The sequence below is a fragment of the Rhinolophus ferrumequinum genome, chromosome 9 (assembly GCF_004115265.2).
Source record: "Rhinolophus ferrumequinum isolate MPI-CBG mRhiFer1 chromosome 9, mRhiFer1_v1.p, whole genome shotgun sequence".
Lineage (NCBI taxonomy): Eukaryota > Metazoa > Chordata > Mammalia > Chiroptera > Rhinolophidae > Rhinolophus > Rhinolophus ferrumequinum.
In genome coordinates, this window is record NC_046292.1 from 22022466 (window position 1) to 22044582 (window position 22117).

At 46.4% G+C, this 22117-nt stretch overlaps 1 protein-coding gene across 4 annotated transcripts; it reads left to right on the forward strand.

Moving 5' to 3' along the window:
- The first annotated feature begins 1112 nt into the window (after positions 1-1112).
- TMEM39B (transmembrane protein 39B) lies at positions 1113-19395 on the forward strand. 4 transcript variants are annotated; one of them, XM_033115779.1, is made up of 9 exons: positions 1113-1263; positions 2912-3038; positions 3552-3771; positions 4354-4437; positions 4755-4909; positions 12194-12530; positions 13481-13668; positions 17407-17527; positions 18944-19395. In XM_033115779.1, the coding sequence occupies exons 1-9, from the start codon at positions 1260-1262 to the stop codon at positions 19184-19186; spliced, it is 1479 nt and encodes a 492-aa protein (XP_032971670.1). In that variant the 5' UTR covers positions 1113-1259; the 3' UTR covers positions 19187-19395. The 4 variants fall into 4 exon arrangements, with proteins under 4 accessions (XP_032971670.1, XP_032971671.1, XP_032971672.1 ...); XM_033115780.1 differs by lacking the exon at positions 1113-1263 and adding an exon at positions 1772-2265 and having other exon boundaries at positions 18944-19305; XM_033115781.1 differs by lacking the exons at positions 1113-1263; positions 2912-3038; positions 3552-3771; positions 4354-4437 and adding an exon at positions 4486-4628 and having other exon boundaries at positions 18944-19305.
- The last annotated feature ends 2722 nt before the right edge of the window (positions 19396-22117 follow it).

Below are 22117 nucleotides of genomic sequence, written 5' to 3' on the forward strand. Positions count from 1 at the left end.
AGAAATTAACAAGATACATTTCAAATTCAGTACTCTATAAAGGGGCCAGAACCAACTCTTCTACCAGAATTTCTTCAGCTGGAAAAAGAATCTCAGCCTTGGTTTCTACTCTGCTTTGTGACATGCTTTGTGACATGGTCATTCTCCCCCCTCTCTTGTTCTACCCCAGGTCCTTTTTTCCCCAGTAGGGAAGGCCTGACTTGTTGTAAAATCTATAATTTAATGGATGTGTATGTGTTGAATTAAACTCCCTATTTCCATTTGTCTAACCTAAAAACCTAGGAGTAATCTTTGATCTCTTTCTTCCACACACCTATCCAATCTATCAACAAAACTTCAAATCCAGAATTCAACCATGTCTCATCTCCTCACTCAGTCTGGTACCAACCATCAACATCTGCTAAGATCATTGCGATGGTCTCCTTTCTGGTGTCCCTGCTTCCACCCTTGTGCCCTTACAGTCTATTCTCACAGAGCAGCAGGAGTGATTCTTTAAAAATGGAAGTTCAAAACCACCAACTACTCTCTATCTCATTCAGAGTAAAGCCACACGGCCCTATACGGTCCATCTCTTTTCAAGTCCTACTCTCATCTATTCCATCCAAGCCACAGTGGCCTCCCTGCTGGTTCTCAAACACACCAGGTATGCTTGTGCCTCAGGGCCATTCCACTGACTTTTCCTCTGCCAGGAATGCCCCCTTTCTCCAGATACCTGCATGACTGACTCACTCATTTCCTTCAAGTGAGGGAAACGGGGAAATGACTCCTAAGTTTTGACTGGGGTGGACCACAGAGCAGTAAGGCTGGAGAGAACGGTGACAACCCAGTTTTGGATAGTTGAGTTTGAGGCGCCTGTGGGCCACTCATGGATACAGTCCATCTCCGGCAGGAACTGAGACGAGAGGCGGGTTCCGGCCCCCTCTCTCGGGCCTGAAGAGATGCTGGGAGAAAGCACGCACAGAAGAGTAGGAGGTGGGTTTCCCTGCCTCTCGGGTTTCTTCAGGAGCAGCTGCAGGAAGGGCGTGGGAGACTGCGAGACAAAGAGCGCGCAGGCTCCGCCTTTGTCCGGGCGGCCCCTTTAAGAAGCGCGCCCCCAGCTTCTAGCCCGCCTTGTATGCAAATTTGGCGGCGAGGCGGGAGCGCGCGGCTGATACCCGGAGAGTAGGCTGCGGCGGTTAGTCCTCTCCCGGCCGCCGTCGCCTCCGACATATTGCCCGCAGGAGCTGCGGCGGCGAAACAGAGAGCGCTGGGGGAAGGAGATGGGTAAGCAGAAAGGGTCTGGCTTGGCCCAGGAACAGGCGGGCGCGGTGACTGGAATGGCCAAGCTGCTAATTGTTCCCCCACGCGGACAGAGTCCCGGCGAGGGGGAGGAGGGATGCTAGCGCAGAGGGACCCGCCCCCTCCTGTCGTGTTGCGGAGTGGGTCCTCTATTGTGGGGACAGGACACTTGAGTGGTGGGCAGGACTTCTAAAATGAAGGGGGCTTGGGCTTCGGTGAGGACCCGCTCACCAGCGCTAGGCGTGGGGGCGGGGCTTGGCGGGGGCGGGGCCTTAGTGCTGGGGGCGGAGCTCCTGGGGTGTAGGCGCTGGTGCGGGGGCGAACTTTCTGGGCTGTAGAGGCTTTATACGAGGGGTGGTGGGGTGAGAAGGAGACCTAATCTAAGGGAGCCCATTCTGGAGCGGGACTTCTGGGCAGACAGAGTTTTTATTGGCTGGTGGATGGGTTTTCTGGGCTGATAATTGTGTGTAGGCGGGGCTTCTGGGCTAAGGGGCTTTATGTGGGTGCAGAGCTTCTAAAGAGAGGAGAGTAGGTGTGGGCAGAGCTTTTGGGCTGAGGGTTCTTGTGTGGGATTTTCTAAGCCAAGTGTAATAGAGTATGAACAGAGCCTCTGGGCTGGGGGCTGGTTGGGGGCAGAGTTCCTGGACAGGTATTTGTGGAGATGTGTGGGAAAAGCTACCAAGCTGAGGATCTAGGGCAAAGGGGGTGTGTGTTGCTCTGTGGGAGTATGAACGAGGCTATAACCGTGACTAGGACTGGGCTGGTGCTTAGCTTTGTGCAGGGCGATGCCTGGGAACTTGGACTAGACTACTAAGCCGAGGGGAATAGATTGTGGGTCCCAGTTCTGGGTCCACAACCACAGCATTTGCCCAACGCCTGGATCCTTGACGGTGTGCTGGGGCCCTGGGTCCTAACCAGAGACACCAGGAGGCCCATTGAGCTGGATCTCGGACCCTGGAGGAAAAAGCTACAAGGGTGCCCACAGCTGTAAGCCTACAGACTGTGTAGTATCTGAATGGGGCAGTGTACACCAGAGCTAAGAGCACAGGACTCAGACCCCCAAACTATCTGTGACACAGAGTAAACTCAGTTTCCTAAACTGTGGAAAACCTACCTTGCTGGGTTCATTCACGCATCAACATATACTCATTGGGCACTTACTGAATGCTGGGTACTGTGGTAGGGGGAGGGGATACAAAAGAAAAACGTAAGTGTAGTGACCTCACTGACTTTAATTCTAGTGGGTAAGACAGACAATAAATATGTTAACAAATGAATAAGATAAATTCCAAGAGTGAATTGTGGTTAAAAACAAATGTAGAGGGTTATGGAGGCACATAGTTCAAAAATGCCAATCAGGGAAGGGCTCTCCAGACAGAGGATACAACAAATATAAGAGGTAGTAGAAACAAGCTTGGTTTGTTTAAGGAAAGAAAAGCCAGGATGGCTGAAGCATGGGGGTGAAGCAGACAATGGTAGGAGATGAGGTTGAAGAAGTAGGCAGGGGCCAGATCACAGGTCTCTGTGATTAAATAATAAAATGAGACAACAGGTGACAGTAGCCAGCATCGTTGCTCTTATCCTTGATATATGCCCTCTGGCTTGAGGATCTACCTTATGTTGAGCCCCACAGGAGGACGAAGAGGTCCCAACAGGACATCATACTGTCGAAATCCACTCTGTGAGCCAGGATCCTCAGGGGGCTCTGGTGGGGGCCACACTTCCAGCGCATCGGTCACCAGTGTCCGTTCTCGCACCAGGTAAGCTTCCTTTCTGTCTCTTGCTCTTCACAATGGGCTCACAGGGGCAGTATGGACAAAGCTGCCCCTGACTGGGCTCGAGGATGTGATACCCTAGATGCCAAACGGGTGCTTAGAAGGCAATGCGCAGCAGAAAAGACCCAGAGGGTGGTCACTTGGACAGCTGCAGTGCAACATAGTACAGTAAGCTCAGAAGTTTGGATTCCAGTTACAGTTCTGCTCCTGGTTTGCTGCTGGCTTGGACAAGTTGTCTCCCCTCTTTGGGCCTCCTTTTCCTCATCTGTAAAATGAACCTAATAATTCTTTCCTTCCTGGGGAACATGGGAAAGCCTAAACAAGATTAGGGATAGGAAAAGGCTCTGTCAGCTCGTTTGTCTGACAGGCAGGATTAGGAGGACTCCACCCTTCCCATGAACTGCTGTTCTGATCCTACCCCACAATCCTGTGCCACAGAAACCCTTCTTGTTAGGGTTCTTAGATCAGCTCCTGATGTTGTTCCCTCCCTATCCCCAGGAGCAGTCCTGGGACGGGCCTCTCCAGCCCCCCGCTGGCCACCCAGACGGTCGTACCCCTACAGCACTGCAAGATCCCCGAGCTGCCAGTCCAGGCCAGCATTCTGTTTGAATTGCAGCTCTTCTTCTGCCAGCTCATAGCCCTCTTCGTTCACTACATCAACATCTACAAGACAGTGTGGTGGTACCCGCCCTCCCACCCGCCCTCCCACACCTCCCTGGTAGGTGCCCAGCTAGTGCCAGTGGTGTGTGTGGGTGTGTGTGTGTGTGTGTGTGTGTGTGTGTGTGACATTTGGTTTCAGTTTAGCATAGCTTACTTAGCACTCTGTTCGCTGACCATGGGAGATGTAGAAGGAATAAGAAACTGGTAATTCCAGAACACTCGCCCCGAATGTGCTTAGCTCCGCACGAGGCATTGTAAGTGTAGCAGAGATGAATCTGACAGATTTTGCCCAAAGGAGCACAGTCTTAAGTCCTATGAGGAGATAAGCCACAGGCATACATGACTATTTCAAGGAGTGAAAAGATCTCTGTGCAAAAAGAGGTTCAGGGACAGGGGCATGGGTGATCAGAGCAAGAGGGCTCACGCGCCACTCTCTTACCTCCAGGGATGGTCCCACTTCCCTCCTCTGGGTCCTGTTCTCCTCTAGGTAATTTCCTGGCCTGACTCAGCTGGAGGCCTATGAAGGTCGGAGAGTGGGGACAGTCTCTATGGAAAGAACTGGGCAGGGGGCGGTGGGTATGAGAAAAGCTGCTATATGGGCAGGGGGCCAATGTGACCCCCAGCCTCTGCCCCCTGACAGAATTTCCACCTGATCGACTTCAACTTGCTGATGGTGACCACCATCGTTCTGGGCCGCCGCTTCATTGGGTCCATCGTGAAGGAGGTGATTGGGTCCTAGAGGCTGGGGACTTTGGGACTCCCCTTTCCCTTGGGGGTGCCGAGGAGACACGCTGAGCCCTTCAACCCTGAGGCATTTCCCTGGGACTCCCTTTGGACTTGGTTGAAGAACATTACTCACATCCCATCGGCTCTTGGAGTTTACTGGGTATCAAGGAGAAGGATTCACTCTGCCAGGTTCTGCCTAGTCTGCTGCCCCATGTTTCCCTGGGTGGGCTCACAGGCCATGTTGGGAGGAATTTGGGCACAGCCCCTGTGCCCTCCATCCAAGACCCCATCCCGTCCTATCTCGCCCTGACCCAGGCTTCTCAGAGGGGGAAGGTCTCCCTCTTTCGCTCCATCCTGCTGTTCCTCACCCGCTTCACCGTTCTCACGGCAACAGGCTGGAGTCTGTGCCGCTCCCTCATCCACCTCTTCAGGACCTACTCCTTCCTGAACCTCCTGTTCCTCTGTTATCCGTGAGTACCCCTCATTTCTCCCCCCACGGCCTAGCACCTGGCTCCTGACCTCTGCCCTGAGTGTGGCTGGGTCACCAGGTCCCCACACCTGGAAGTCTCACAGACAGGGCAGCAACAATGTCCCCTCATGTTGTCTGACAATATTCCCCTGAGATCAGGGCAATTAGCCTTCTTTTGCAGGAGCAGAAACTGAGACGGCATAATTTACCCCAGGTGCCACCAAGGGGGAGGTCAGAATGGGGCTAAGATCTGAGTGAATTCCTCAAAGGAACCTTCCTGAGGGGGAGTGCATGGGCTTTGTCTCGCTTTTCCTTCTCTTTCTGCTGCTCTCGCTTTCTTGGTCTCTTTTGTGTATCTCAGTGTTTATGTAAGCTCTCGGTACTTTCCCCAGGTCTGTGCATGTGAGCACCTGCGCGTGTGCATGTGTCTGTGTGGGCGTCTGTGCATGAAGTACGTGTGTGTATCTGCATGTGCATGTATATCTGTCTTGGTGTCTGTTTTGCTCACTCACTCCCTCCGTCTTGCCAGAACCCAGATTGTTGAGGATGGAGAGAGAGCGTCTGGGAGGAGCCCAGGACCTGTTCCTTTCTGGCCTAGAATTGGGGAGGGCTTTGGCAAGGTGTCCACTCTGCCTGTTCCTGCGGCAGGTGCCTGGCTTCCTGAACATTTAACAGTCATTTCCCAACCCCTGAGCTTTCTGGTTCATGAGCTTCCCCAGGCTGGACCATCCCTGTTCCCTGGGAAGATTCAGAGCTGGATACTCCCCAACTCTACTCTGCATGAGGACACTGTCATGGGAGGAGCCCCCTCACTCTTGCTTCGGTTAGATCTAGTTTTTAATTAGAAGAGTGACTCATGTCATATAAAAACGTTAAACTTTACAGAGGCTTTTTAGAAAATGCAATCTCATTATCTCAGGCCCCCAGAAAACCATTATTTACAGCATATCCTTACATATTTTTTCTGTGCAAGAACACTTACACATATACTTTTTTAAAAACAAAAATGGGATTATACTATGTATGATGTTACACAATTTATTACATTTTTCACATATTCATATAACTTGAATATTTTTCCATGGCAATACACATGGATCTGCCTTATTTTTTTTAAATGGCCTTATAGTATTCCACTGTATAGATTTTTACAATTTGTTTTTTCTTTCATTGGTAGATTTTTGAGTTGTTCCTAGCTTCTCCCTATTTGAAACAATGAGGCAGGGAACATTCTTTTGCATACATCTTTGCACATTTGTCCAATATCTGCGTACAACAGATTCCCAGAAGTAGAATTACTGCCCCAAAAGTTATGTCTATTTACATTTTCAATATATATTAACAAATGGCCCTCCAAAATGGTTGTACTGATTAAAACTGTCAACAATCACCTTAATTTGACCCTTTTTTGGTTTCTGTCTGATAAGTCTATGCTCCTTGGATACAGACATCATCCAATGTTCATATTTTGCCTTTTTTTTTAATTTTTAAAATTTTTATGAATATAATACATGTACTGCATAAAAAAATCAAATCCAGTAGGCTTAAAAGCTTATAATGAAAAACAACCTCCAACCCTACTCAAGAGAGTTTTAGTCCCACTTCTCAAAAGCAGTGTCTATCATTATTTTTGGTTTTATGTGTTTTTTGAGTTACCGCCATAATTCTTTTATTGTTATACCTTTGTTCCTTTCAAAAATTTATTTATTGATTTTATAGTTGGGATAATAGGTTTACATAGTTAAAATTCAAAAGGTATAAAAGAATATGAATGAAAAAGTCTCCTCTTGACTCCTGTTTTCTAGCTACCCAGTTTCCCTTCCCAGAGGTAGCCACTAATATTTCTGGTTTCTTGTTTATCTGGAAATAAATGTTCTTTGCATATACAAGCATAACACACACTCATATATGCACATGCATACGTGCTCACATGCAATGACGGGGAAAGATTCAGTTCACCCTTCCATTTCTACTGTTCCAGTGTTTGATAACTTAGTATTTTTAGTTTCCTATTGGTTATCTTTTTCCGTAATATGAATATGCCTGTATTTTTCATTCCATCAGCAACAGTCAGTATCTTAATCCCTTTCGTGTAAGATGAGAATATTAGGAACCCTACCCTCTTCCTCCTCTCATTTCCTGGCAACGGTACTCTTTACTTTTATATTGTCAAGCTTGATGTTCACCTTCCTGTATATAATCACATTTAAGTTTTTCATTCTTTGTCTAAGGCTAATTCTAAAAATTAAAAACCAATAAGTAGCCTTGATATTATTGGGAATATGAAAATATCATTCTCTGTAAGGCCAAGTAGTATGCATAGATGACATTCCTTCTCTGTAGTTATTGAGCTACAATCTTGGGCCTCTTAAAAAAAAATGTTCTAGTGTTAAGGTCAAATGGTTCCTCTTTTCTTACATTCCGTCAATTGCTTAAAATCATGTCATATTTTAGTTTGCTTCATATTTAGATCGTAACTTTCTTACACAGCTATTTATTTTTCTTAAAAGTTTCTAATTGCCTTTCTTTTCTCTTGTTAACAAAAGAATGATGGGCCTTCAACATATCCTCAGGTTTATCCAGCTTCTCAGTCATGCTACCTGTTGCCTGGAGTTCACCCCCCCCATTCCCCTCCCAAAGACACCCTTCTGGAACCCTCCATTCTCCTGCTCCAGTCTGGAGTGGTTGCTCTTTAGGCCTCCTGTACAGCTCTCAGCCTGGGGCTTCCTTACGCTGCCTTCCTGGGTTGGATCCAGTTTCCTGGATCCCATGTCCTCCTCTTTCTTGGTTTTCTCCCTTATTTTGTTGGAGTGCATTATCAGGTAATTTCCTTAACAGTGGGTACATGGGAGGCATATACATTCTGAGTCCTTGCATGTCTAAAAATGTCTTTATTCTGCCCTTATACTTGATTGCTGGTTCTACTGAACGTAGATTTCTAAACTCAAATTCATGTTCTCTCAGAATTTTGAAGATACTGCTCCATAGTCTCTAGCATCCAGTGTTTCTAATGAGAAAACCAATGCCAGTTTGATTCCCATTACTTTGTAGATAACTTATTTTTTTTTCTTTCTGAAGACTTTTAGAGATATCCTATTTATCTTTTGATCATTTGAAATTTCACAAGAATGTGTCTAGTATGGAACTTGTCTCATTTATCTTATCAGTATTCTATAACTTTTTTAACCTGGAGGCTTAAATATTTCTTCAGCTCATGGAAATTTTTTTCTACTATTTCTTTGATAATATCTTCCCTTCCATTTTTTTCTATTCTCTCTTGGATTTCTGTTCATCAGATAGTAGACCTCATAGACTAGTCATCTGTTCCTCTTACATTTTCTCTCATGTTTTTCTCATCTGTCTCCCTTTCTCCCTCTCCCTCCCTCCCTCCCTTCTTTCTCTGTCTTTCTCTCTTCTCTGTCTTTTCACTTTGCCTTAGGGAGAGTCCCTCACCTTTATCTTCCAGCTTTTTTGTTGAGGTTTTTTTCAGCAATCATATTTTTCATCTCTAAGTCCTCTTTCTTGTTTATGATTATTCTTTTCACATAGCATTCTGTTCTTTTTTAAAAAAAATATGTTCCCTCAATTTTGTCTTTCCACCAGGGTTAATTTTTCTGTTTCATGTTGCTGGTTTTCTAAACATAGTTGGTTTCTTTGGTTGTCTATTTATATTTAAGAATGAAGGACTGAGTAGCTTGGAGTGTATTTTCTCTCCTTCTGCCATTGTATCCGTGAATAGAAGGTTTGACTGGGAATTCTGAGTACATGAGCAGAGTATACTGATTGGCAAACTGTTTTGGGATCATTGAATAAGTTGTCAGTCTGTGGGCCCCCATAGGCCGGAACGGAGGTGGGGCACAGTGTTACCCTAGGATACCTGCATTAGAGACCTCTATTCTCCTCAGACACTTTATTCAATTTCTTTAGAGAAAATTCCTTTAGAGTGGGTTGTGTGAGGTGTGTAAGAAAATAAAGGGAATGATTCTTGTACATAAATTTGCATATTTTGCCATGTATAATGCGTACTTTTTTGCCCAAATTTGTGAGGGAAAAATAAGGATGTGCATTATACATTGGTAGTGCTAATTCCGTGTCTATATAAATATTTTTAATTCTTTTATTTATGCTTATGAGTTAAAAGTGTAACTCTAGAATAATCAATAACAATATCCGTATACCCTGGAATACGATAATCAGTTTTGGAATTTGATAATCAGTTTTGTTGAACTTATGATGAACTTGCAACGACAAAGAGTTCTTGGCCTTCTGTGATGCATAAATATCGTAAATTTGTTACCAGTACATAAAATTTCTTGTACCATAATATGTTAAAAAGTAAGTGCTAAAATTCTTTTATAATACAAAAAACAAGTACCTAAATGTAAACAAATTAAGATTTGAAATTAAAACGAAAAGATTTATTCCCTGAAAGTTTGGGCCAAAAACATGGGTGCGCATTATACACTAGAGCGCATTATACTCGGCAAAATACACTAGATCTTTGTTTAATCCCATTTGTTCAGCCCTGCTTCTTACTTCTACCCTCTATCAAATGTACCCATTTCAAGCCAGAGTCGATTTTGGGACACTCAGCTGATAATCTCCCTCACCCAGTGCAGCCCTCTCATGGCATGTTCTAGACCTACACTATCCAATTTAAGTAGCTGCTAGCCGCCTGTTACTGAACATTTGAAATAGACTAGTTTGAACTGAGATGTGCTATAAGTATAAAATACACACTGGAATCTGAAGATTTAGTACAAAAAAAGAAAGTAAAGCATCTCATTCATAAATAATGATTACATGTTGAAATAACATTTTACATATATTAGGTTAAGCAAAATAGTGTATTAAAAATTAATTCTATTTTTTAATATGGGCTATTAGAAATTTTAAAATTACATATGTGACTCATTTTTATCAGACAGTGCTGCTCTAGACAATGGCCTCCTTCCTCATCTGTCAGAAAGAGATAACCCCCACTTTCATCCTTTTTGCTGATATGGATTTATTTTCTATTGTCATGTCTTAGGTGGAGAGGATGAGAGGGAATCTGCCATCTTTCATGTGAAGTTGCTTCTAACTTGTGACCTGTCGGAGCAGTCACTTGCTATTACCACATTATTTAATTGTACCTACAATTCTTCTTGGAGCCAAAGCCAGGGAGATTCTTAAGATTCTTGCCCTTAAGTTTGACTCTGAATCCCTTATATGTTCAGTAGGTGTCCCACCCCCTCATTCCCACAGGGTATCCTGAAGAGTGTTTTGGGAATCCCATTTCAGTCTTCTTTCTTATTTCGTAGAATCACTGACCTATTTCTTTTCTAAACAAAATTACTCATATATTCACCTTATACTCTGAGCCAGGCACCATGCTGGGGGTTGTTGCAAAGATTAAAACAAGAGTTTTTATGAAAGCACTATCGTAATGCCTGGCTGAACATAGAGAATCAATATAGTTGCGTGACTTAAGGCAAGTTAAGGAAACTGAGGCTCATAGAGGTTAAATAATTTGCCCTAAATCACAGCACTAGTAAGTGACAGAGCTGGGATTTTAATCCTGGCCTATTTGCCCCTAAAGATTATGCTCTCAACCACAATTCTCTAAGTTATCTTACCTAACCCTTACCCCAGGGAGAATGATAGCATTCCCATTTTATAGACCAGAAAGCAAAAACTCAGAAGAGGCAAATTGCTTGTCCAAGGACAAGGTTCCCTTCTTGGAACCTCAAAAAACAAGAAGAAATTTCTGTTGATAAGAAAATGTGGGCCGGCCTGGTGGCTCAAGCGGTTGGAGCTCCATGCTCCTAACTCCGAAGGCTGCCGGTTCGATTCCCACATGGGCCAGTGGGCTCTCAACCACAAGGTTGCCAGTTCGATTCCTCGAGTCCCGTAAGGGATGGTGGGCTCCGCCCCCTGCAACTAAGATTGAACACGGCACCTTGAGCTGAGCTGCCTCCCAGATGGCTCGGTTGGAGTGCGGGCTCTCAACCACAGGGTTGCCGGTTCGACTCCCACAAGGGATGGTGGGCTGCGCCCCCTGCAACTAGCAACGGCAACTGGACCTGGAGCTGAGCTGCACCTTCCACAACTAAACTGAAAGGACAACAACTTGAAGCTGAACAGCACCCTCCACAACTAAGATTGAAAGGACAACAACTTGACTTGGAAAAAAGTCCTGGAAGTACACACTGTTCCCCAATAAAGTCCTGTTCCCCTTACCCAATAAAATCTTAAAAAAAAAAAAAAAAAGAAAAGAATAGAAACACCGCTCTACTATAAAAAGAAAAAATGTAGCATTCTCATTGGCCCTAACTCCTGGGGGCAGCCCAGTGACCCTTCTGGGTCTATGTCTGAGGACCTGAGGAAATTGAGCTAAAAAAAATAATGTAAAGAGCATCTGCTCTAACGTTTGATGTACTGTGCTCAGCACTTAACTACTTCTTATAATTAACTACCCTTCTGGGCTATGAGTCTATCTAGTTTTGCCCTCAAACGATATCGGCCAGACACTCAGAACACCCCTTGACTAATTAGCTCCAGCCCTAATCTAAGGGTGCTGCTTGGGGGAAAGGATTTGTACTGTTCAAGGGCTCATTTCAGTGTGTGGCACATAATAGACACATAAGGCACATAATGAACTGCTCTCTATATACTTTAAGAGCTGCCTCTAACATATACATAACAACTTACACCTCACTGCCACACCTTACACTGTCGTGCCGTGTACAGTTCAAATTAATTAATTACTCAGTATTTGTTGCGTATCTGTCCTGATCTTTGGTACCAGACAGTTCTGGGTTTGAATCCCAGCTCTGTTACTTCCTTACTAATTGTATAACCTTTGGGAATCTACTTCACCTCTCTGAGCCACAGCTTCCTCAGCTAAAAATGGCACAAAATAACAGTAACTAATGCACAGTATTCTTAGAAGGAAAAAAAGGAAGACAGTGCACGTAAAGCACTTAGTAGAGTGTCTGGAACATAGGCTGTGCCCAATAACTGTGAGCTGTTCTGATTACTGTTAGTCAGCAATAGACTGTGAGTGCAGGGACTCATCTCTTGCTTCCTGCTGTAACCCTGATTCTTGGCACGCACTCAATGCTATTACATGTGTTGAATGACTGACCATTGGATGAGAGGATGATGGATAGAAAGATGGATAAATTCTCCCCTCTGAGTAGCCAGGAAAACTAAGGCCCAGTGAGGAAAGAAGGATTCCCTTAGTGGCTGAGGTTTGGGATTCTGGCCCATGGCCTTCCCTCACCACTGTCTTCCCCAGCAGGTTTGGGATGTACATTCCTTTCCTGCATCTGAACTGTGACTTCCGCAAGACAAACCTCTTCAGCCACATGGCTTCCATGGGTCCCCGGGAGGCTGTCAGCGGTCTGGCACGGAGCCGGGACTACCTGCTGACGTTGCGGGAGACATGGAAGCAGCACACGCGACAGCTGTATGGCCCAGACGCCATGCCCACCCATGCCTGCTGTCTGTCACCCAGCCTCATCCGCAGCGAGGTGGAGTTCCTCAAGATGGACTTCAACTGGCGCATGAAAGAAGTGCTGGTCAGCTCCATGCTGAGTGCCTATTATGTAGCCTTTGTGCCTGTCTGGTTTGTGAAGGTGCGTAGCTCAACCCAAGAGAGGGAGAGGGCCTGCCTGGGGCTTTACCCTGCTGCCTGCCTCGCAGGAGCTCTGCTGCTTGTATAAATAAATAACTCAACTGTGATGAGATTCCATAGTTCTCTCAGGAGTTAGAGAACTACTGCCTCCATTTTAGAGTGAAGAGAACCAGGCTCATTAAAAAGAAGTGAGCTGCACAAGGTCACCCAGCCAATGAGGGGGACGTTGTTTCTAATACTTGATAACAAAGAGCAGTGACTTGTATTTCAATTTGGCTGTTTTGGCACAGGCATGTCACAAGATCCTGCTTTATCATTAAGTAGGAAAGCCAGGATTCATCCAGATCTGAGTGACTCTAAAAGCCTGTGCTCCCTTCCAGTCTTGTATGGCCTGGGAAGGTACCTCCCCAGCTGACTGTAGGCTTGAAGCATTTCTCCAAGGCTGGACTGCACTGAATGATTCGAGGTTGAGAGATCTTAAAGTCTCTTGAACACCTACAATGTGCTAGACCTGTCATGAGTATTATAATCCTCCAAATGCCTCTCAGAGGTGATTGGTGGTTACTCTTACCCTCTTTTAACAGATGCGCAAATTAGAGCGTAGAGCAGTGCAATGACTTGCCCCGGGTCATATAATTAATAAGCAGCAGAGGCAAGATTTGAACTCATGTCTGTTGGACCTCGGGGCCTGTGCTTGGACCCTGAAGCCTGTGCTGTGGCTCAGAATAGTGGTCAGTGGGAGCAGTTTTTCTTTGTAGAAAACTAAATAGTGGATGTGGGGTCTATGCCCATGAGTAAGCCTTCTTTGTTAGGTGTTCAATCCTTGGTTTCAGGTCACCCTGAGTTCTCTCCAGGGCTTTCCTGATCTGCAAAGCAGATAGAATCAGGGAAGGGGGAGACAGTAAAGCATGATGGGCGTCCCAGGCTTCACCCCCCTGTCGTTGCCCCTAGAACACACATTACTATGACAAACGCTGGTCCTGCGAGCTCTTCCTGCTGGTGTCCATCAGCACCTCAGTGATCCTCATGCAGCACCTGCTGCCTGCCAGCTACTGCGATCTACTGCACAAGGCCGCTGCCCACCTGGGCTGCTGGCAGAAGGTGGACCCGGCACTGTGCTCCAACGTGCTACAGCACCCGTGAGTTGCCCTACCCTTTCCTACCCAACCCCAGCCCTCCTGGTCAGTGTCTGGAGTCATTCACCTCACCGCTCGTCAACTCATTCATTCAGTCAGCAGTTACTGAACATGCCTTACGTGCTAGGCCTTGTGGCTGGAGTGGGGTATGGCAGGGCCCAAGATGGACATGTTCCCTCTTCTTAGGTAACTTGGACTGTACTGGAGATGGGAGGGGGGCAGGCAGTAAATTCATAGACTCATTGACTTTCACTGACTATTATTTATTCACTCATTGACTGAGTTGCTCATGCATGTATTCCTTGCTTCACTCCTATCATCTGCTTATGACTCATCCATTCAATCATTAGGTCATCTGCTCTTTTAGCAGACATTTATTTCTACCTAATTCATACCAGGCTTAGTACTGTGTATTGGACAAAGGTGCTTGGCTTTGACCTATAGGCAGAGGGGATCTATGGAGGATCTTGAACAACGGAGGGACCCGTTCCAAAGTGTGCCTTAAGAAACATCAGTCTGGTAACAGGATACAGTGCTATGTTAGCTGATGGTGAATCCTGGCCAGGGAAGAAGAGACACAGGGAGGAAATGACTGAGACGAGATCCTTGAGGACTTCACAGTCTGGTGGGGGTGATACTGTGTACACAAATAGTTAGGATGAGTGGGACGAAAGAGGCCCAGCTGTAGGATGGCACTGCACCCAGAGCAGAGGCAAGTCATGCCCTTTGGGAGCCCTGAGGTACTGGGCTGTCCACCCCTCAGCCTGGCTTATCCTTCACAGTGGCTAGCATGTCTACAGCCCTCACTGCAGTGCTTTTCACCCAGGTTATACTAAGTTTTCTGCCTGTATTGCCCCATTGGACTGGCAGCTCCTCAAGGCTGGGACCCCCTCTGAATCACATTGAGTTTTGGGTCCAGTACAAGGCCTGACAGAGAAGAGGCCCCTAGGACAGGTTTGTAGAGGTAGGCCCACCAAAAGCAGAAATGCACCGGGAGGCCTGATGTTGGCCCTTCGTACCAGTCAGGGTCTGTCTCAGCCTCTGGCCAGGTGGTCCAAGAAAGGGGATGGGCATTGCCAAATGGGCCAAAAGGGGCCTCGGCTGGCCTTGGGCTCTGAGGAGAGGGAGGAGTAGAAAGAGAACAGCTGAATATGAGGATAAACCTGTCCATAGCTCATCACAGGCCACAGATAAGATCCAGGCTCCTTCACATGGCTTCTGATGAACTGGGGTTGAACTGGGTCCTGCCAGTCTTTTCTGCCTCATCTCTTACCGTGCCCCAACTCACACTCTGCTCTAGCCAGGCCAGACCTCTTCAGATCCTCAAATTCTGTATGCACGTTTTTTTTAAAAAAAAGATTTTATTGGGGAAGGGGAACAGGACTTTATTGGGGAACAGTGTGTACTTCCAGGACTTTTTTTCAAGTCAAGTTGTTGTCCTTTCAATCTTAGTTGTGGAGGGCGCAGCTCAGCTCTAGGTCCAGTTGCCATTGCTAGTTGCAGGGGGTGCAGCCCACCATCCCTTGCGGGAGTCGAACCAGCAACCTTGTCATTGAGAGGATGCGCTCCAACCAACTGAGCCATCTGGGAGCTCAGCTCAAGGCGCCGTGTTCAATCTTAGTTGCAGGGGGCGCTGCCCACCATCCCTTGCAGGACTTGAGGAGTTGAACTGGCAACCTTGTGGTTGAGAGCCCACTGACCCATGTGGGAATCGAACCGGCAGCCTTCAGAGTTAGGAGCATGGAGCTCTAACTGCCTGAGCCACCAGGCCAGCCCTGTATGCACTTTTTTATCTAGGCTTTTGCACATGCTGCATGTTTTGCGTGGAACACCCTTTCCAACTTTCTTTTCCTGATGAATTCCTAATCATCTTTTAGCACTTTGCTTCCTCCAAGAATACTTTTCTGAGTACCCAGGATGGGTTTGGTGCCCCTCCCCTATGCTCCTACAATCCTATAATCCCGTGATCATTGCACCTAACACTTTTGCTGTGTTTTCTTAGTTACTTGCCTGTCATTCCAGGACTAAAGCTCCTGGAGGTCAGGGTCCTTGGCTGTCAAACATTCAGATAGCTCCTCACTCCTGGCAGAATGTCTGGCTTATAATAGGTCCATAGTAAATTTTTTGTGTTTTTTGTGTATAGTCTTTTTTTCCCTCCTTCTTCTGCCTTCCCCCACCCCACTCCAGTTCAAGCCGTTGTTTCTCAGTCTGGTTGTGTAGGACACAGCTCCTTGGCCCATGCTGGTATTATGAGCCTTGCGCTCCCTCCGGCTGAGGCAGTCAGTCGTCGGTTGGCAGCTCTCGCCGGCTGCCGGCCACTCTCGCTGGCTGCCGGCTGCTCATGGTGGCACATGGTAGCCCACGGCAGCACACAGCACCCCGCAGCAGCACACAGCCGCTCGTGCTGGCTGCCAGCCACTTACATTTTTTTTTTTTTGGTGTTTTTTTTTTTAAGTAAAATTTACATACAATGAAAAGTATACATCTTAAAGTGTATTTTTTTTTCAGTTTTGATAAAGGCATATACACCCATGTAACCCACCTCCCATCAAGATACAAAACATTTCTAGTCCCTCAGAAAATTTCCTCATGGCCACTCCTTAGCCCCCAACCAACTTTCCACTTTCTTTCACCATAGCTTAGTTTTGCCTGTTCTACAACTTCATATAAATGAAATCTTGCATCCAGCTTCTTTCATTCAGCCTTTTGTCTGTGAGGTTCATCCATGTAGTGCATATAACATGATAACTGTTTTTGAAATGAATAAATCAACAAGGCAGGATCAGGAGATTGAGCTTCTTACAGACAGTGATTCTCAGTCCTCTGGCCTGGGACCCTTGGAATTTCTGGGAGATCTCACAGAACATTGGAAGAAAGCTCACTGGTCCCACTACCTCACTCACTTGCTCACTGGACCCTCTCTGTGCCAGGCCTTGTGGCGTGGTCTGAGGACACAGAGATGAATTGGACACCGTTCCTTCCCTCAATGCCTCCTAGCCTAGTGAGGGAATACAGGGAAATAAGTAAGTGACAAAACATTGGAGAAAGCGGACCAATAGTAGGGGAGTTGGGGAAAGTTAAAGGATGCTAAACTCTGTGGGGTGTGTGAGAAAGGCTTTCTGGAGGATCCTGGGTTTTGAAAGATGACAAAAGAGCTTGCCAGAAGGATGAGGAAGGAATCAGGAAGGGCAGTCCAATAGGAGGGAGTGACTTGTGCAGAGACATGAAGCAGTAAGGTATGCTGAAGAAAGTAGAAACAGTTCTGAATGGCTTGAGCATGGTGGGAGTCAGGAAAGGCCACCCAGGGCCTTAGAGGTCATGCCAAATATTGGGGACTTGATCCCAAGAGCACTGGACAGCCTACAGAAGGTTTTGAGCAGAAAGTAGTCAGACTCAGCTTGATACTTTATGAAGACCACTCAGGCAGCTGTGTGATGGACCAATTGGAGGTTAGAGGTGAGACCGGATGACTAAAATGCTAGGGAGGGAAAAGAGTTTTTTTGACAGATCCTCAGACATTAACGTCAGCCCTAGACCTTGTGACTCCCAGTACAGTGAACATCTCGTGATTCTTAACCCCATTTTACAGAGAAGGCAACTGACACCCAAAAAAGGAAAATCACTGTGTCTGAGTGATAGAAATGGGAGTAGAGTCCTGGTGGGCACCCCATGCCCAGTCTTCTGGTACTTGCTTTTGTGAGTGAGCTGGGTGTAAAGGGCACTGTTGGGCTGTGCCTGCAGGTGGACTGAAGAATGCATGTGGCCACAGGGCGTGCTGGTGAAGCACAGCAAGAATGTCTACAAAGCAGTGGGCCACTACAACGTGGCCATCCCCTCCGATGTCTCCCACTTCCGGTTCCACGTGAGTCTTTTCCCCTGGGAAGGAGGGGTGGGGCCTGATCTAATGGGCAGCGAGGCAGGAAGGTGATGTCATAGCAAGAGAAAGCGATTTTCAGTATTTCCCAAATCCAAAGGAAGATGTATACATATGCAGCACAAGGGCAGTCATACAAATGACCGCCATTTGACAACTGCAGTTTACTTGGTAGCAGATCTTGGGAAACACTGGGTGGAGGCAGGAAAGATGATACAATAAAAGGAGGGGTTCTTAGTGGGGAAAATAATAACTATCATGGTTCCTTACTGTCAGGAATCATGCCAGGCACTGTGGTAGGCACTTCCCTTCCATCAATCGTTACCAGAACCTTGTGTATGGGAGAAATGCCGGGGTCTCCCCATTTTCAGATGCTAAGAGAGCTTAGAGAGTTTAACTTGTTCCAGGGTATCTTACGGGGAAATTTGGAAACCGATGGTAATGACACTGTGGAAAGTGCTGCTTAAAATCATCTACGCTAATGGTCTCCATTTTATTTATTTTACTATCAAAATCCTTTTTCCAACACAGTCATAGACTAAAGTTCAATATATAGGATCTCATGGCACTGCTGTGTTTAAAAAGTTGGAACTCCTTTCATTTCCCACTCACCACTGCTTTAGTCCCTAAAATGACCTCCTCAGAACCTGGGGCTCAGAGGAACACAGTTTGAGAAATCATTGATCTGGGTGATCTCTTCATTTCACAGTAGAGAAACCTCAGGCCCAGTCAGGGAAGGGTTTTACCTGAAGTCCTGCAGCCTGTCAGGTGCAGAGCTGAGCCTGACATGCAGGACTCCCATTTCCTGCCACTTCTCCCATCCTGTAAGCAGCTCTTGAGGTATCAGTACCTTGGCCCCTGCATTCTTTGAACTGATCAGAAAACTTTTATTGAGTCCCTACACTCTACGTTGCCCTGTAAACACCAGGTAAGAGTGAAGTGTCGCCATGTCCCCTGGAAGCTTCTGGCCTAGCTGGCGATGCTACACATGAAGTGGTAGGTGCTCAGGCTGTAGATTCTACAATAACCTTCCATGCCTATATCATAAGATGCTAATTTGTTCAGGCATTACAGTACCCAAGAAGATCATGTAGAAAAAGATGTTGATTTTAGACTGGAAAAGGTTTGAGAGCAGGCAAGACCTCTCAAGAAAAGCTTCCTGAAGGAGGTGGAGGTTGAACAAGATCTTAACTTATGTGGAAAGCGGTAGTCTTGACAGAAGGAACACCACAAGCAAAGGCAGAGGGGTGGCAAAGTCCATGCCTGACCCTCTGAAGTCTTTCTCCCCACCCAAATCTCCTTGGGGCCCCAAGAGCTTGTCCCCTTCAGTGGCCCACCTAGCCTATCCACGAGGCAGGTTTCAGGAGCCAACTTTCCAGCCTGTGCCTACTCTTTCCTGGGCAGTTCTTTTTCAGCAAACCCCTGCGGATCCTTAACATCCTGCTGCTGCTGGAGGGCGCTGTCATTGTCTACCAGCTGTACTCCTTAATGTCGTCTGAAAAGTGGTACCAGACCATCTCGCTGGCACTCATTCTCTTCAGCAACTACTATGCCTTCTTCAAACTGCTGCGGGACCGCCTGGTATTGGGCAAGGCTTACTCGTACTCGGCCAGCCCGCAGAGGGACCTGGACCACCGGTTCTCCTGAGCCCTGGGGCGACCCTGGGGACAACATCCAGGCTGCAGCCGGGAGTTCCTGGGGAAGGGGCTGTTGGGGAGGGTTGAGTGAGGGGCAAAAACAAAACAAAAAAAGACAAAAAAAATCCACCAGAGCTTTGTATTTTTGTTACATACTGTTTCTTTCTTTGATAATTGATGTGATTATGAGGAAAAAAAATCCTATTTTTTTACTCCCAATAAGTTTGTGTCTTGTATTTCTTTCCCTTCTTCTTGCCTATCAGAGCGCAGAGGTGTGGGATTCTGGGCCAGGAAGCCTCATGTGTGGCTTGTGGGGCCACTGTGGGCTCTGCCTTCTTCAATGGAGAGGAGAGGAGACACCCAAGGTCGTGGTCGCAGTGCTAGCTGCTTCTAGCTGAATGCTCACTGCGTACCAGATGCGATTCTATGTGTGTGACAGGCCTTGTCTTAATCCAGCTTTTGTGACAATCCTAGTCTATAGATGAAGAATGGGCTCAGAGCTATAGTGACTTGCCCAAGTTAACAGCTAGGACGTAGAGCTGGGTCAAAAAACCCTCCAAAAGACGACACTACTATCCTGGCAGGATGTGATGTCCTGATTCAGCATGCAGTTCCTGAGACCCTGCTCTGTGCCAGGCTTTGAGGTAGATGGTGAGAAAGCCAAGACAGAAACAAGTCCTACTACACTGAGATGGGTGTAACAGTTACCCTGTACAGAGTAGCAAAAGGGAAAGAATGTTTAATGCTCTTGACTTCTTGGAGGAGATAGCCTGAGTTGTATCAGCCACTTCCTAGGTGGACAAGAGGGAAAAGGCACTTCAGGGAAAAGGACACATGCAGTGAGTAGCACGGAGTTTTGGAATATCTTGGTGTCTTTTGGAAGGGAAGAGTAAGCAGAATGTGGTTCCTAGAGCAGGATGGATAAGGAAAGTGGGGCGAGGCAGGGTGGAGCTGGAAAGGTCTGCATCAGAGAGGACCAATAGCTCTAGACAAGGGAGGGTTTGTGAGCAAGGCCAAGGGCTAGAGTGGATACAAAGCTGCTTGGAGGGCCACCTGGCTCCTATGGGCATAGCAGGGGTGGGAGAGGAAACACAGTTACAGCCACTCATCTAGTCTACCTGTGTTCCCTGAGCCATTTTTTTTGGCCACAGGATATGCAGGTGAGTCCACAGGGTGTATGCGGGACAGACAATCCACAAATGTGTTTGGTGCTTCTGTTGAGGCAGGCATTGTGCTAGTGGGACAGGTAGAAAGATGAGGAATAATATCAACGAAAGAAAGTCTAAACCTGTAGAGAATTTTTATGAGTTTATTTGAGCCAAAACTGATGATAGTGCTGGAAAGCAAGATCTCAAATGCTCTGGAGAATGGCACTTTTGCAGTTTCTCTTCTGCATTTGGAATTAAGAAGGGAACAGAAGATTACATGAAGGGGGGAGAAAGCAGGGTACAGGATAGCTAAGATTAGTGCTCCCTTGAGGGCGGTTATGCCTCCGAGGGGTCTGAAAAAGAGGATTACTCTGGTGTTTCAAAGGTGTGTTAACCTAGATGCACAAAAATAATGGACAGGGCTTGCTTAAGGCAAAGATGAACCTTTTACTAAAAAAGTTGTATGCTTGGAGCTTGACTACCCACCATGACCTGCCCAGTTAGGAATTTATGATCAGGTCATCCTGTGAGATTACTTTTGCTCAGATTTATTACAGTGCCCCTTTTTTTTGTCCACAATACATACTACCATGTTTCCCCAAAAATAAGACCTAGCCGGACAATCAGCTCTAATGCGTCTTTTGGAGCAAAAATTAATATAAGACCCAGTCTTATTTTACTATAAGACTATAAGACCAGGTCTCTCTAAGATATAATATAATACCTGGTCTTATATTACTTTTTGCTCCAAAAGATGCATTAGAGCTGATTGTACAACTAGGTCTTTCTTATTTTCAGGGAACGGGGTATCTCTGCCATAGACAACCTTGAGAGAGAGACATATCTTATAAGCAAATTAGGATGCTAACTGCTGAGCAAAATGTGTGTCCAGGTCACTGGGTTGCAAAAATGAGAGATACCCCTAACTCTGTCCGGAAAGACAGGCTGTTTCAAGGAAGTGAGAAACGGTCTGGAAAGTGAATAGTTCACCCCACGGTCAAGGGGGAACGGAGGGCATTACATTCCAAGCAGAGGGAACAGCACATGCAAAGGCACAAAAGACCATGGGAGGAAATGATTCCATGATTCCCCAAATATGGATGGAGCCTGGGTTGCCTTGTGGGGAGTAGCCCAAGAAGCCAGTAAGGATCAGCCTGTGTCAGATTGAAATGTTTGGGCATTACCTAAGGGCAGAGAGTAGGAAGTTGCTAAACAGAGGAGTGCATGATAAGGTATCTCCTTTTAAAGAGATAATGGGTATGAGTGGGAGAGCCTAGAGGCAGGAAACCGGTGAGGATGCAGGCAAAATAGATCGGGAGAGGATGAAGAGGTCTGACGTTGAACAGGGGCAGTAGAAAGAGAAAGATAGTGCTTCCTTTTTGACCCTGAATTTTGAGTTGTTTCCATTAATGGACCAGGCACATGACTAGAGTTCGCAATTTATTGTGACAGGATCTGGAAGTCCAGGTCCCTTATTCTGCTTCCAAAAGACAGCTCCCTCTTGGGACCAGTGACTTGAAGATACAGCCTTCCTCTGTGTGTGGAAGTGGGGGACAGGAGAACTGGCCTGTCATACAAAAAGAGGCCAAATAGGTGCCAGCATAAATTCCGTAATTCAAAAGATACATGAACACTCGGAGCTTCAATTTCTTCAACTCAGAAGGGAGATCATTTCCCATGCTTCGTGTAACTCACAGGCCTGTTCGTTTTGTTTATTCATTCAACAATTATTTATGGAGCACATACTATGTGCCAGACACTGTACTAGGTGCTGGAGATAGTGATGAACAAAT

Bases quoted from the DNA above. Each gene is read 5' to 3' on its own strand.
- TMEM39B (XM_033115779.1), top strand. The intron at 3,039-3,551 runs GTAAGCTTCCTT...CCCTATCCCCAG, and splicing joins AGTGTCCGTTCTCGCACCAG to GAGCAGTCCTGGGACGGGCC. The intron at 4,438-4,754 runs GTGATTGGGTCC...GCCCTGACCCAG, and splicing joins TTGGGTCCATCGTGAAGGAG to GCTTCTCAGAGGGGGAAGGT.